Source organism: Corythoichthys intestinalis, chromosome 17, assembly GCF_030265065.1.
Source record: "Corythoichthys intestinalis isolate RoL2023-P3 chromosome 17, ASM3026506v1, whole genome shotgun sequence".
Taxonomy (NCBI): Eukaryota; Metazoa; Chordata; class Actinopteri; order Syngnathiformes; family Syngnathidae; genus Corythoichthys; species Corythoichthys intestinalis.
The window spans coordinates 35,140,120-35,157,470 of NC_080411.1; the positions used below are offsets into that span (position 1 = coordinate 35,140,120).

General features: G+C 39.1%; 1 protein-coding gene across 2 annotated transcripts in view; it reads right to left on the reverse strand.

Moving 5' to 3' along the window:
* Positions 1–17,132, reverse strand: part of LOC130905518 (astrotactin-2-like) — a 573,899-nt gene extending 556,767 nt beyond the window's left edge. For both annotated transcript variants that reach the window (XM_057819019.1, XM_057819018.1), the window contains exon 1: positions 16,708–17,132. In XM_057819019.1, the coding sequence (XP_057675002.1) occupies positions 16,708–17,080 (373 nt within the window). In that variant the 5' untranslated portion in view covers positions 17,081–17,132. The remainder of the gene's footprint in view (positions 1–16,707) is intronic.
* Positions 17,133–17,351: the final 219 nt, after the last annotated feature.

Below are 17,351 nucleotides of genomic sequence, written 5' to 3' on the forward strand. Positions count from 1 at the left end.
AATTAAAAATATATACTGTATGACTTTTTTTGAGGGGGGAAGCTCAAGTGAAGTTTCGCCATTTTTAGCCACTGTGTTAACTCTAGTCTACATGATGCCATGCCTTTGTGTTAAAAAGAACAAAGAATTCATAAGTTAATAAGTTAGTTAAAAATGTATAAGTTAGTTTTATGAATGAGTTAAAATGTAAATATTGTTGAGGAAAGGTTTCATCTCAAAAAAAAAAAAAAAAAAAGTGAGGAGTGAGACCTCCTCTCTCAATTAGCGATCTTTGACGCTATTCTTTTTCTTTCCACCCTTCATTCAAGCTTTTCTCTCACTCCGCGGCTGTGAGACATAGAAGAAGCTGCTCTCCAGTTTAGCCTAGGCTAACATTCGTCTTTGTAAGTTTTAGTTAGTTTGTATATTGAATTTGAAAGGAAAATGTGTGTTTTGTTTTTGGGGAACTTTTTAATGATGCTACTGCTATCCTGTTGAACCTAATCACACGTGGAAAAATACAATTGCACAACGTTTTAAATGTATTTATTTGTATATTTCACCACGATTTGAGAGCTCAATAAATTGAAGAAAAGTACGCCTTGTGTTTGGAGGATTTGTTTTTGGGTTTGCTGGCTGTTTAGTGACACTAACGGCAACAAACGGGAAGGGGTGAGCGGTGCCGCAACAAGCCACTTCGGCTGCATTTTGGCACATGAAAAATAGCGAATACCGTACTAAGGTATGACGGAAAATTTTAGTGGTTTTGAAACCGCGACGTTTTCACACCACGGTAAACCGTGAAACCGGTAACCGGCACATGTCTACTCTGAAACAAAAATCGTTTTAATACTGTTGATTTTAACGGAGCCATATACTGCTTTAAAATGACGGCTGTTTACTAACGCTAGCAAGTCTGTCATTTTGCATCCTGTTTTCTTTACATGATCTAACGCTGCCGAGTCTCTCATTTGGCATCTAGTTATGCAGGTTCGTTAGTTACAATACCGTTTCAGGTTCCGTTGGTGCATTGTTTGAATTAGACACAATTACAGCAGGATTGTTTGGATTTGACACATCCGGTAAGCTAGACATTTCTGGTGTTTTTGGCATTTCCGGTAAGCTAAACATTTCTGGTATAATTACGCTGCTAGGATCATCACAATCAATAGACAGTTCTGGAGTAGTGTCTGGTGTTCCCAACAATTGATCCACATGGTGACGCCAAACACCATCAGCTGTCTGAACTGTGTAGGAAACAGGCCAAGTTTGAGCAATGATGGTGGCAGGGGACCACTTTTCCTTACTCTGATAACTCCAGGCCATAACAAGTCACCGGGTGCAAGAACTGTTCTTAGAATGCAAGTCTCTGGACTTGACTTGTTTCCGTTGATCCATTTGAACAATCTCTCTCAGGGTTGGTGGTTTCAGCAGGTCCATGCCAGTACGTAGCTCTCGAGAAAACGTTAGGCTCGCTGGCGATATCTTGGTTACTTGCATGCACAGATGTTCAGTATTTGAGGAGAAATTTGTGTAGTCTCTGATGGAGTGTACCTTGTGTTACCCTTGGGTTGCTTTGAGAGCATGTTTGGGGGTCTGCACAAACCTCTTTGCCAAGCCGTTGGTTGCTGGGTGACAGGGAACCGACTTGATGTGTTGAACCCCATTGGCTTGCGGGAATTCAACCATTTATTTTGACACAAATTGGGGCCCATTATCTGACACAAGTTGTGCAAGGGCTCCGAAACTTCTTAATTGTCTTTTCCGCTGTGGTTGATTTCATGATAGCTACCTCTGGCAACTTACTATGGGTTTCAACCATAAACATTCGATTTTCGAAAGGGCCCGCAAAGTCAATATATCCAAGGGTCCTGAGGAAAATCCGGGTGGGATTTGTGCCAAGTGGGACTGCAAGTGGATTGTTGCGAATCTTCTGGTGAGATGAACATTTTTTTTACCGTCTCTTTTATCTGTTTATCCAATCCTGGCAACCAAAAATAACTTCTCGCCATTCCTTTCATTTTAACAATACCACTGTGACCTGCATGCAGTTGCACAAGCATTTTAGCACTCAGTGACTGTGGCACAATCACTCTCCTCCCTCACAGCAAACAACCCGATTGAACAGAAAGTTCCCACCTCCTATACAAAAAAGGTTTGAGAGCGGTGTTCTCACACTTGGTTTGTCCTTAATTACCATGTCCATGATGACTGACAGTTCGGGGTCGTTCAGAGTTGCACAGTTCACTTGCGAAGCTGCAATTGGTGCATGTTCAACATTTCGGAAATAGAATATGTCCACTGAGGTAGGTTCATGTTTTGTGACACGAAGCGGCAACCTCGAAAGTCCATCAGTATTGCAATGCAAATCAGATTTACGATACTTGATGTCGTATGAGCTGATAACAACAAAGCCCACCTCTGAAGACGTGGAGCAGCCAGCGAAGGGATTCTTGCATGAGGTCCCAAAATCGTTGTCAGCGGTCTGTGATCCGTTAACAGAGTAAACTTCCTGGGAAATTTCTTTCCCTTGTGTGTGTTAATTGTCAGCCATTCCCGTGATTCTTTGTCCATGTGCATCTGCAGATAAGCTTCGTTGAGGTCAATTTTGCTGAATTTTTGACCCCCGTTCAGACCTGCAAACAAATCATCCATCAATGTGTGAATTCCGCCGTTCTTCCTCGGAACCGGCACAGTTGGTGTTGCCCACTCGCTGGTGAGAACGGGCTCCAAAACACCACATTTGACCAACGCATCCAGGTCAGCCTTGACTTTGTCACGAATTGCATACGGCACGGTCCTTGCCTTCATAAACACATGTTTGCTTCCTGGTTTAATGTGCAATTTCACTGTAATGTCCTTCATGCTGCCCAATTCCTCACGGAAAATCTCTTCATTCTTGTAGTTGTGAAGAACCGTCTGACAGCCGCCGAACTTCAAGCCAATTTACACGAAGTGAGTTAATCCGCAGTCGTCCATGATGGAAGCAAAATTCCCTTTTCTGACATACACTGGAAATTTGGCAGTTTGCTCATTGCATTGCACCCCGCCTCAATTTACAACAGTAAGATTGTCCTCAGTACTTTTATACAAAATTTCTTCAGATCAGTAAGAAGTAAGCACATAAATATTATGCGATAAAATTCATGTTTATATGATGGCATTGCTATTTTTGCTTGTTAGCAAAATAAAACATCGGGAAAAAAATAACACTTTTTTTGTTTCTGAGCATTAAATGTATTGAATCGAACTGAAAATTGTGTCCCCTGTATTGAAAATTGTACCGAACCGTAACTTAACTGTATCGTTGCGTCCCTAATACATACTGTATATATTATATATGGATCGACTGACATTATGGCCCTCCTAAGGAAACCATCACTGCATTGTCCTAAGGATTTTGTAATCAAAATCCTGACATTATGTCATTTCTTTAAAAGGCTAGATTTGCTCTTGGTACTCTTATCAGCACAGTTCAGCCATTATGGTTGATTTCTTTTGTATCTCACCAACCGCACACAGCAAGGAAAATGTCATGACTGTGAATGGGATGATATTACTCGACTGACTAATGGGAAGGGTACAAAGAAGACTTATGGCGCGTGTGTCCCTCTGCAGATAAAAGCCAAGTTGGACAAATGTGCAAATGCAAGCGAACGGGAAAAACAAAATGCGTGTCACAAGAGCAAATGCGACCCGTTGCAGGATTCAAAATCGGACCAGGCGACGATGATGCACCACAGCTGGAACACTTCCAAGGTGCAGTGGAAATTCTGGCGGGAATTGAATTTAATGGGTCTTAAACATCATTGTGATGGGCTTACGAGAACAAAGGCTCCCCCTTTTTTCCTGTTCATGTCGCCCGTCACGTGTGCAATTATGATAGTGATGCGATTTGGGTAATTCCTTTTGTCTTGAAGAATCATGAGATTTGCCAAAATGGCCGGGATGAAGCGCCTTATCCTTACGAATTAACCTCAGACCTTTTAACTCGTTGGCTATGCTATCAGACCTCCCAGTTCAAATGGATTGGACATCTATCGCCGTCAATGTTTTGTGTCTACATATGCACGCATCTTTTCTTACTTATTAGAGCTAAGCTATAAGTATCCAGCTGTGTTTGTGTCCATATCGTGATGGGACGGCAGCCAAACTCCCCGCGTATAAAGTTAAGAGACACATTACACATTATTTGCCACTTGGGGCGTTCCATTATGTAGCAGGGGCATATCAAATAGTCTCAAGGTAGAAAAAAAGTGCCTCAACTAAATTGCCCTTATAAATCAGTGTCAAATTATGTATTCAATGCACACACACTTGGGAGTGTATACTGAACATATAAGTAAGTTTATGAATTTTGATTTGGAACCTGCTGCTCTAAGATAACACTTCATCCGAATGCACAACATTTTCACCAGTGAAGGCCTTTCTTTTCTTATATCTCAGCTGCTTTTCATCTACCATCTCAGGAAAAAAATGTTTGTGTTTATTATGTTCAAGAAGATGCAACGACAGGGAACAAGAGAGCGAGAAAGGCGTGACATTCCACTCAAAGAATATATAAGAAAAGGGATATTGTAAAAGACTTTCTGGCTCAGAAAAATGGATCAAAGGTGAGGGACAAGATTACATTAGATGGAAGAAATAGGGTTTGAAACAGCTGAAGAGTAACCCATCTGCAGGTTTAAAAAAAAAAGACTAGTATTTAGCTAGTAATAATTAGGGATGTACAGAAAGCAGAATTCTTGGCCGAAACCAAAAACTGATTACAGTGGTACCTCTACATACGAAGTTAATTCATTCCAAGACCTTGTTTGTAAATCCAAATGGTCGTATGTCGAGCAGAATTTTCCCATAAGAATACATTATAATTCCAATAATTTGTTCCACAGTCTGAAAGCCTACACTGAATTCTTGATAAATGCTGCTGGTACTATTGAAAAATAGCAATTACACAGAGCAAAACAAATAAATTATGAATAAAAATCAGAATAATAAGATAATATTAGTAATAAGACCTGTAATTAGAGGAAATTTCCGATTCTTAGATTATTCGCGATTTGGCCGTTGAAAATTCGAGAACGATTCACAAACATCCAAATTCCGATTATTGAATTATACCAGGTAAAGCGGAAATAAAACACAGTCAGCGCGGTCTTTGGGACGCAATGAGGAATGGACCGAAAGTAAATATCACGCTCAACTCATGCCGCTAGATTAAAAAAATAACAATAATAATAATACCTGACTGCGGCAGACAGCCTCTACAAACAGCATCCAGTTGCTAGTTGCTACAAACATACGAAAACATACGACAACATACGGCTAGGGTAGATATCACATATACTGTATTTAGAAATAGATGTGAAATGACAGACGACGGCGCTAGTAAACAGCCGCCATCTTAAAGCAATAGACCTCTCTAGTAGGCTCTGTTGTAGCGAACCTAATTACTTTTATTTAAAATACCCCTAAATCGGTAAAATCTTGACTTGAATCTATCTTTAAATGATGAAACAGTTTTGAAACTTTGACATGTCGAAAGTAGACAGTAGACAGAAGGGAAATTATGGAATAACGGGAGCAATTTTAACAACTTTAACGGTTGATTCACAAGTTCACAACATCAAATTAAATGTATGTAGTTTAAAGCTGCTGATACAGAATGGGCACTTGAGTATTTTATTTACCGTTTTTAACTTTTAACTTGATACTAAAACAGTAGTTTGGTTTAGCCTGAGAGGATTTATGAACAATTTTGGAACCAATGTACAAAACATTAAAAGCGGGGGGGTGCATCAATTATCCATTTATAATGAAATCGGAGCCTCTGAATCGTAATTGTAATCGAATTGTTAGGTGCCCAAAGATTCCCACCTCCACCTGTAATATGTAACGAATGGGATTCTAATGTGGCCGATGGGTTTTGAGTGGTGTACCTGAACGCAATGTGTGGCTGATTTGACAGAGTGAGGGAGGGAGGACTTTTTATTTTCACTTTGTTCAGCTGGGGCGGACAATATTCATGTTGCACAAGTTATGAAATAAATGATTAAAAACCTGACAAAGCTGCAGCACTGAGAAGTCTACTGCTTTAAGATGGCGACTGTTTACTAACGCCGGCGAGTGTCATTTTGCATCTAGATCTATATACATGTGATGTCTATGAGATATAAAATGCAATTTTAGCCTTTTTCGGCAGAATCTTTTCGGCACCTAATTTTCGGTCACAGCTCTAGTAATAGTTATATTATAATGATATTTATTTTACACAGATTGCATGTAAATATACATATTTGGGTGGGTCATAGAGGAACTGCTTTACAAAGAGACAGAGTGGTGAGCGATACGTTCTAAAATTGATATGGTATAAATTCTTTCACAGTAATGGTGATGGTAATGGAAAAGATATGATGATACTATACTGATTTAAGCCAGACTGGACTATAATAAACCAGGGTTCAATTTCTGTGTGTGTGCATGTGTGTGTGGGGGGTTGCATTTTAAATTCCCCAAATTAAAGTAAGTACATAAAGGTAAACGTCCACGTTTGAATGGAAATGCAAACTAAAATGACAAATCTGAAAATTTCTGCCCCTTTTATCAAGAAAAATGTACAATTCCCATCTGAACTCATTGGCTGCCATTAACGGCTCTAAACGTCCAACCACTTGACCTGTGAGAACGCCCAATTCAAATGGATTGGACGACTACTAGTAACCAACTCATTTAAATTCACAACAGAAGGATGAAAACAGCCACATGATTAGGATGTCTATCATCGTCAGTTGCACTGAAAGAGTATCATTCAGAAAAAAATATATATCACTACAAAGGCTCGGTGTCCTTTCACGTAGCTCTTCTCCATCATCCCAGAGCGGAAAGTGTGGTTAAAATTACACAGCCTTGCTGGTTTTTATCACACTCCCTATGTGCACAATTATGCTGCACATAAAAAAAGTCTGCAAAATATGAATCAACATGACCAAGGTGCCTAAATGCACCACTTGGGCAGGGCAGCCCAAATAGACTGAGTACCTTGCATGCATAACAAAATGGAAAGGAGCATGGAAAGCGGATGGATTGGGGGGCAAGCCCAATATCTTTCTCTGACACTGCTCATCCATTTTCCATGACAGTTGTGGTCATAAATCAAAGCTGAGCAGGCACACAAACAGAAGAGTACTTGCGGTCCCATCTGAACAATTCATTCCTTCCCTCAACCAGGACAGTGCTTAAACATGGGAGGAAGAGACACAAGACAATCCTTCTCTTGTGGTTTGCGCAGCGTTCAGCTAATAAGCAGCAACCTCAAATTGATACAACCTCTTGAAATCTTGACGAAATTTCAGACAACTGAAAACACCCTTCCTCGGCATCTTTCCTTAGCTAAAGACTGATCACTTCCAACGCATTTGATTTAAATCTGCTGTATTGATTAGTTTTTGCTACAATTCTGCTGACACCCCCAGGAGTGTACAGGAGAGTACAGACCTCTGCTAGGGGTTTATCATTTGTCACTGAGGGAAAATAGTCAAAGCGTGAAGTGCTGCCATCCCTTTACAAATCATAGAAACAATATAACAAAATACTGTAACTGCAATTCTGTTCACGTGGTCAGAAATCATTGGTTTTACAGAGGATCGGAATCGGGTGAACGTCCAATAATGTAGCTCTTTTCTTCTTTCTGCTGTGAATTTAAATGAGTTTATCGGTAGATGTCCAGTCCACTTGAACTGGGAGGGTGGCTGCCAATCCTCCCACTTTAAATGGATTGGACATGTATTGCTAGGGTAGACAATAAGCCACTGTGGGCCAGCGGCTTTTGACTGGCCCCACTATCAAACCACTGGCCCAGGTCAACGCGTTAGTTATTGATCCCAATAATCACAAAAAACAAAAATTTGCTTGAATAAAATGACTATTTTTTTTTTTTTTTTTTTTTTTTTGTGGTAGATTTCATGAAAAGTGCAGCAAAACAGTGAAAAAAACATCTAGTGCAAATAATGCTATTCCAATTCAATAATCACACCCTTAATCATTCCAGAATTGGCCAACATTTATTCTAGTCACATCTGAGATGCAATTGTTGGCTGTTTTCAACAATGTACATCGAAAATAAAGACAATGATTGACTGAAAGTGGTTCAATATATAACTGAAATGTCTTGATTTCTCATGTATATTTATATTTGCTCTTTACCTAAAAATATATATATATATATTTCATCCGATTACTCGATTAATCAATAGAATTTTCAGTCGATTACTCAATTACTAAAATATTCGATACCTGCAGCCCCAGTTCATACCATAGGTTATTTACTTGTCTGCATATGTGGGAACTGATCTGGACACCTCACAGTAAACGTCTTTTTTTTTTTTTTTTATGTCTAAGCGTAGCCGAGCCAATTCCAGAGGTCTCGCCACTGGGGCTGAAACTTTCGCACCATTTCTTTTCATATTGGATTTCCCTCCGGTGACTTTCTCTTTTTTGAGTGGTCTTTTTTCCCCCGGTGCTTGGCCGGGTGCTGGGGGTTTCAGAAACATGTCATCTTTTAGTATAACGTTAAGGGGATACTGAGATACTGAAAGTATCTGCAGATTTTCAAAATTAGTTGACACTGACAAGAATAAGTGATTGGGCCAATCCTCTAATTAGTCATTAAATTATTTATGCTTTATTTATACATTACTTATTTATACCTAAAATATTAACTATTCATCAACTGCTACCTTCCAAAGAGCTAATATAGTCGAAAAATGTCAAGTTGTGTTGTTTCCATTATATCAGATATCTAACATGGAATATTGTTGTGCTGTTGGAGACTCATCGCACTGATGTTGACGACCTCGCAGCTACACAGAAACATACGTTAATAGCGTGCTTATGGCTGTTTGCCATTTGCACAAAAACACTCATGAACACCCACATAAAGATTTTGTAGGGTTTTAAAGTGCATTAGGTGCAGAGCGACTAAAGATGTGATGTGTGCGTCTGTGTGAACGGGTAGAGTCTAACAGTCCAAGATACTACTATCAACTGTATCTTTTCTAGTAGGGCTGCCACTGACGGTTATTTTCATAATCGATTAATCGGATAAATGTCACTTTTCAATTACCTTCACAATTTACCTTGAAGTTGTTTTAGGCATGTTGTAAGTAACAAGGAAGACATGACTATTTCCTTTAAAAATAGTATTTTATTATAGCTTCCTGACCTAACTGTAGTCAACAACTGTATCAATTATCAAATTCGTTGGGAACTGAGAAATTATATATATGTTATAATTTCAAGAATTTAGACAAGTTTAAGGTGAAGAAAGTCCTAAACGATAGTTTATCAAAATAGTTGTAGATTAATTTGCTAATCAATTATTTGTCGATTGATCGATTCATTGTTGCACCTTTATTTTCCAGTATTTAGCTATTGAGTCGAAGGTAAGGTAGCAGTCTGCATAGTGTATTTGTACCTTGTTATTAATTATAGAGGAAAATAGACAATATAAATCAACATCAACAATTAAAGTTTTAATAATATACAATATTCAACCTCTGAGGTAGCACTGTTTGTCGGTATTCAGACTCTGATGAATGAAGGGATGCTAAGCTAATGTAGTAAACTGGTTTGAATTGTAAATTTGCTAGCTGGCTGCCCGACAGCATAGAAAACCCCCTTTTTTCTCTCCTATCGAAGAGAACAGAAAAAGTGATTTACTAGCTTAGTGCTCGCAGCCCTTCACCATCCTGCCAGCCTGTTAGCCTCCCTGCAGCAGCTCTGAAGGAAAATTAAGACCAAGGGAAGAGATTAAAATAACACAGCAGGCTAAATATAGTCTATAAAAAAAATAAATAAATAAAAAAGTCACTTAAAGGCATGGCGTTCTCAGTGGCTACCATTTTTCCGTCCGCTATTCTCTATGAAGTGGCAAGGAAGGTTGTATTTTTTTATTTTAAAAATTCAAAAAACAATATATTAATTAAACAAGGGTAAAATTATAATAATATTAAATGAGTAAGAAGACGTAAAAATTACTGAATAATTTAGGGGAATGTTGTAGCACAGTGGTTCTTAACCTTTCTTAAAAAAATTCACAGGTGCATTCACCGAACCCTTCGGAATTTCATAATAAAGCCATTTTTTTTACAAATTCAAAACCTAGCAAGCTAACATCTAAGTGTATTCCTATTCAAAATTCTTCCAGATTTCTAATTTACAACAAATTATTTTTCTTTTTACGGTTGATTTTCACGTCGGTAAATGAACTCAAACTCATTTCATACTGTTCCTTTTTTTGTTTCCATGTCTACAATCTCATTTTATTGTCGCATCCTTGCATCACATACTATTTTCATAGCGTAAAATGACACTTTTTTTTTTTTAATTATCCACGCAATTCACTGTAGGTCTGTTATACTTCCTCATATCAAGTGCTAGTCGACCTTCCACTGAGCAAACCGATTACTCCTCCCATTAGACAGCGGGCTAGCATTTGAAAGAAACCGAATAAAGCCTTTAAATTACAAGCAAACCAGGTAATTAAACCACCTACTATTGTCTGGAATAAAAGAAAAAAAAATGACTAATCTATAAGTGTAGGCAAAATGAACTCAATACAACCAACAACTAAGGGCAATTAAACCCAAAACCTTGTCTAAAACACCAATTTGCCTAGATTTAGTCTGCGTACAAAATAGGGCTCTGTATTTCTTAACCTTCACCAAACCCCTGAGGCTTACTCATGATCGAACCCCAGTTAAGAACCACAGTTGTAGCAGTAACTTACTGCACCTGTAAACACTTGGGTTTTAGACTAGTTGTTGGAGATATGCTACTCTTTTTTTCTGACTACCCTTGCGTTGGGCACTGACTCCAACCCTACTCTCTAGTTGATGTACCACAGCTTGTGTGCCCTTTTCACCCTGACATCTCTACCTCCATGCGTAGTATGGAGTATTGATGCTTTTGCAATCAAATACCAAATCAGGATACAACATTTTGGAAAAGAGAGAATTCAAAACTTTTCACAACCCTAAATTAAAGTACTGTACCATATTTTCCGCACAATAGGGCACACCTAAAAACCTTCCATTTTCTCAAAAACCGAGTGTTCCTTATAATCCGATGCGCCTTATATCTGGTACCTCTACATACGAAGTTAATTCGTTCCAAAACCTTGTTTGTAAGTCGAAATGGTCGTATGTCGAGCAGGATTTTCCCATAAGAATACATAATAATTCCATTATTTCATTCCACAGCCCAAAAACCTACACTAAATGTTGAATAAATACTGATGTTACTATTGCAAATATCAATTACAAAGAGCAAAAAAATTAATTCTGAATAAAAATTGGAATAATAATATAATAATACATGTAATAATGTGACAAACCGGGTTCTAATGTGGCAAATATGTCTGCGTGGTGTACCAGAACGCATCGCGCGGCTGATTTGACGGCGTGAGCCTTTTTACTTTCGTTTTGTTTACTTGCTGCGGGGAACACTAGGCGTGTTGTGTTGCACAAGTTGATGGAATAAATGATTAGAACCCTAAAGAAGCTGGTGATTTCTTTAGCGATGTTACCACAATAATAACTGGCAACTTATAAAGCCTGGCGAACAGAGGTGGACCGCCGAGATAGACAGTCTACAGCTGTATTGTTGAGCCATATCAAGGATGCGCACACATATTTTTCCATCATATCCATCTTCATGTCAATAGTAAGCATTAGCTTTTTCCTTTTTTCACCACCTGCACTGACACTGTTGGAACCCATGTTGATTTCTCTCACGAGAAAATATGCCATGCGTAGGTCTTGTCTTGTAAAGAAACTGCGGTGCTGTCATAGATCATCAGATATTTAGAGCATGTCGTCGGATGCTGAAACAAATGGCGAGCCAAATTTTACGTCGGATGTCGAAAAGATCGTGTGTCGAAATGATCGTATGACGAGGTACCACTGCATATGAATCAATACTGGTCAATCATGGCATAACATTCTCTTTAGCACAGCACCATCTAGTGGATGTATGATGAAACCCCAAACACTACTATTACTACTGTACCTTATAATGCGGTGCACCCTATATATGAAAACTGTTTTAAACCAGGCAATTCATTGAAGGTGCGCCTAATACTGCGATGCGACATACAGTGAGGAAAATACGGTAATAAAATTCTGATAACAACTGTTTGGGACACCCTTCGCTATCTTTTGCCGCGTGCTAAATTTTCTGTTGCCCATCCTCGCTGACCTTAAGCATTTGCGGTGTGATATTCTGACGGTATGATAACCTTAAACCAAAATATCACCATTTCACCGTATCACGGTATTGCAGTTACAGCTCTAAAATGTGTTACTTAAAGATATCTGGGTTTATAAAAAATACCTTTTTTTTCCATTGAACAGGATTTTTATTTTTCAAAACATACAGTGGGGCAAAAAAGTATTTAGTCAGCCACCAATTGTGCCAGTTCTCCCACTTAAAAAGATGACAGAGGCCTGTAATTTTCTTCATAGGTGTACCTCAACGATGAGAGACAGAATGAGTAAAAAAAATCCAGAAAATCATTTTGTCTGATTTTTAAAAGAATTTATTTGCAAATTATGATGGAAAATAAGTATTTGGTCAAGAACAAGAGTTCATCTCAATACTTCGTTATATTCACTTAATTGATAATGACAGAAGTCAAAACGCTTTCTGTAAGTCTTCAAAGGTTTTCACACACTGTTGCAGTTATTTTGGCCCATTCCTCCATGCAGATTCCTCGAGAGCAGTGATGTTTTGGGGCTGTCGTTGGGCAACACAGACTTTCAACTCCCCCCAAGGATTTCATATATGGTTGAGCATGGCTAGGCCACTCCAGGACCTTGAAATGCTTCTTACGAAGCCACTCTTTGTTTCCTGGGCAATATAAAGGAGGTTTTAACTCAAAATCTCACAATACATGGCCCCATTTATCCTTTCCTTTACACGAATCAGGTGACCTAGTCCCTTTGCAGAAAAAATGTGGTAAAGCATGATGTTTCCACCCTCATGCTTCACAGTAGGTATGGATACAATTCAGCATTCTTTTACCTTCAAACACGAGAAGTTGTGTTTCTACCAAAAAGTTCAATTTTTTGTTTCATCTGACTATATGACATTCTCCCAGTCCTCTTCTGGACCATCCAAATGTTCTCTAGCAATCTTCAGATGGCCCTGGACGTGTACTGGCTTAAGCAGGGGGACACTTCTGGCACTGCAGGATTTGAATTCGTGTTGGCGGAGTGTGGTATTGATAGTAGCCTTTATTACCTTGGTCCCAGCTCTCCCCAGGTAATTCACGAGCTTCTGTGATTTTTGCTCATTGTTCTTGGGATAATTCTGACCCCACAGGGTGACATCTTGCGGGAAGCGCCAGATCAAGGCAGATGATCAGTGGTCTTGCATGTTCTCCATTTTCTAATAATTGCTCCCACAGTTGATTTCTTCACACCAAATTGCTTACCTATTGCAGATTAAGTCTTCCCAGCAAGATTCAGGTCTAGAATTTTGTTTCTGGTATGTCCTTTGCTCTTTGGTATTGGCCATAGTGGAGTTTGGAGTGTGACTGCTTGAGGTTGTGGAGAGTTGTCTTTTGTACTGAGAATGAGTTCAAACACATGCCATTAATAGAAGTAACGAGTGAAGGACAGAAGAGCCTCTTAAAGAGGTTACAGCTCTGTAAGAGCCAGAAATCTTGCTTGTTTGTAAGTGACCAAATACTTCTTTTCCACCATAATTTTCAAAAACATTCTTTAAAAATCAGACAAAGTGATTTTCTGGATTTTTTTTTTTCTCATTCTGTCTCTTATCGTTGCGGTACACCTATGAAGTTTATTACAGGCCTCTGTCATCTTTTTATGTGGGAGAACTGGAACAATTGGTGGCTGACTAAATACTTTTTTGCCCCACTGTATTTAGCAAATTGGAACATTAGTATAATGTCAAGTTAGAATAAATATAAAATATATATATATATATATATATATATATATATATATATATATATATTAGGGCTGTCAAACGATTAAAATTTTTAATCGAGTTAATTACAGCTTAAAAATTAATTAATCGTAATTAATCGCAATTAATCGCAATTCAAACCATCTATAAAATATGCCATATTTTTCTGTAAATTATATATATATTCTGTAAAATAAATTGTTGGAATGGAAAGATAAAACACAACATGGATATATACATTCAACATACGGTATATAAGGACTGTAGTGGGCATTTCACTCTACTGTCATTTAAATCTGTCTATGCTGTCCTCACTCGGAAGCGTCTACTTTTTCCAAAGCTAGACAGCTAGTGAACGACGCCTTAATAATCAGACTTCTTCCTTTTTCATCTGATCTATTAATAAAATGGCCTCAAACCATTGTTCTCTTTAGACCGTAGTGAAACTACAAAAAAAAGTACACAAGCATTGCATTAGCAACAATGTTAGCTTAGCACGCTATACAGGTTCACTAAACATAAACAAAAAGCGTCTCATACAAAAAATATAACATTTCGCTTACTAACATAATATGTACATTCTTTACAACAACCATACTTACGGACAAATCTTGTCCAAGGATCATATAAGCACAACATTACAAAGTAGGCGTCAGCCCGAGACGTCGTGCAGCCATATTGAACTGGCAAGAAAGCAATAAACCATGTCGCAAAGCGACCACAAGAGTTCGCTGTTAGACAGCACAAAAAACCTTGCTGTGAAACTTACCAAAAGGCAGAATACTGTCTGACATGGGACAGTGCTGGACATGTGCATTAATTGCGTCAAATATTTTAACGTAATTAATTTAAAAAATTAATTACCGCGCGTTAACGCGATAATTTTAACAGCCCTAATATATATACACTGTATATGGCTGAAAACACTCAGGTGACTTGAAGTTCCACTCTGAGACCCCCAATTTGGCCAAATTTCAAAATTGTCCTATATGCATGTGTGATACATCATTGGAAAGCTTAAAATCTCATTTTTCTGGGGGAAGAAAATGTTTTAACTGGAGGGCATTAAAAATAAATAAATAAATAAATAAACAGCAAAACCCTCCTCGGCAGCCATCCGCCGCAAAAATGTACATGTCGGTTGGCACTCCTCCTCCTAGGGTTCAGCATCTAGCTCAAGGAACCTTCAACAGTAGACTGCCAGGATTTAAAAGTCTGACCCTTCGATCACTAGATAACCCGCTCAACCAACTGCGCCCCAAAGCTGCTGGACAAACAGCAGTGCTCTAAATCTTTACACCCATGATCGTTTTAAAAGTAAAACATTTCAAACCTGTCAAACTAGCAGTAGGGTGCCATTTACATCTGTTCCCTCATCTCTGCGTGTGCCTGTGTTCTCATATTGCTCGACAGTGAAAACACTAGCTAAGCATCTCATTGAGTGGAACTTAACACCAGCCACTGTGCGACTGTGTGCATGAGCTACACTAGTGTGAGAGAAAAATATCAATTTCATGCATATTTGCAGGACCAAATTGCATCCCTTGATTGGGGCACAGCGAGGGCGAGGGTGTGCATGAAATGTAATCGTATTGGAGCTACAACATGCAGAGAGCAGTACTGAAGAGAAGATACGAGATAGCAACTTAAAGGAAAAACGTTTGCGGTCAACGAAATATTCAATAATAGCATGAGCACAACAACATGGAATTACAATAAAGTTTTAATGTGACGATGGGCTGGTGATATGAGAATATTTAATCCAGGAAAAATGGGGAACTTGGTGAAAGGAAAGTCATATTAGTGTTGAAATTCATGTTTGTGTAAGCATAAAATCATGATAAAATACAATTTGATTTTTTTTTTTTTTTAAGTGAAGTGCTGTGAAAAAAATGGAAATTCTCAGAGAATAATGTTTTCATATTTTGTAAATAAAAAATTACGTAGTTGTATATTTACGAGAAAAAAACTAAACTTGTTGGGATAGTAACTATACTAAGAAATGTATCATGTTTTTTGTTTTCTTTATACCAGATTCAGCTAAATCAAACCAGTTTTCCATTGACGGCACTAAACCCTAAACGTCCAGTTAATTTTGACTGGGAGGGGGTGAATAATTGTTCGTCAAACTTTCATTTGTCTATGGCAGGCAAAGAGTTTAAATTATTTGCTGTGAATTGAAATGAGTTTGTCACGAATAGACATCCAATCAATTTGAATTGGGAAACTGGCAGTGTCATCCTTTCACATCAAATGAATCGGACGTCTTGCGCTGTCAATGGCAGCTAATGAGTTCCCAAGAAACTTCAAAAATATACTCTATTACCATTACTACCAAAAGTAGTGCAAAAACAAATTTACCTCAACAAATTTCTAGTGACCTGTGGTTGTGCAAAAACAAAATAAATATCAAGACTTTTGCAATCGAATATCGTATCCGGATACAACAATTCAGAATTGATACTTTTCAATACTTTTGACAACCCTAATACAGACTGCTCCCTATCTTTAATCATAATGACTAAAATTTGCGTAAACAACTAGTACAGTCCAGTACTTACTAAATGAATTCTTCTGGAAGAGAAGATCAATTGTTTAAATGATAACTATCCATTAATCCAACTCGTAACTCATTAATTAGATTTATTTTTTGGAATGACCGCCGTAATGATCATAATCATGCGCCCGTGTTGCTATTTATGGTGTGGTGAGGGCATTCAGTATCAGAGCGGTCCTTACCGAGTGCGAAGTAAGGCAGAGCCGTGTTGTCGAGATCATCCATTACGGAAATCCGCCCAGGTAGATCCGTCCTGACGAATAACAGGAGCCGCGATTCCCCACCTCCTCCTCCGGCGGTGCCACCTGCTCCGGCAGAGGCGCCCCCTCCGCCTCCTCCGACCGAGCTCCCGGAGGCGCTTACACCGGTGAAGCTGAACTCGTTCTCCCGGAGCACGGGCAGCGTGGAGACGGTAACGCTCTTGAGCTCGCACGGAGTCCCAGCGGCGGGTCCCTCTCCGCCGAGCGTCCCCTCGTCTACGGCGCCCGCGGTGGTCGGCGCCAGCCCCGCGAGGAGCACGCGGAAGAGGAGCATCAGCGGCGCGGTGCTTGCCATTTGCCCTCTCAGCTCCTTGTGCACGCTTCTGCAGCTTTGAAAGAGACTAGCCTAGTGGTCGCGCACTTAGGAAGAGGGAGCAAGCAGCCCAAACAGGCGCTCGCTTTGCACACGGTGATCCGCGGCCGTCCAGGAGGCGGCAGCACAGGTGAGAACGAGGAGGTGGGAAACTAGGGAATCCGAAACACAAGTCGCCCCCTTTTCGCGTCATGCGGGCTCGATTTCAACCATAGTAAATAGAGCATTGCATTAGTGATCAATCATTTTGAAC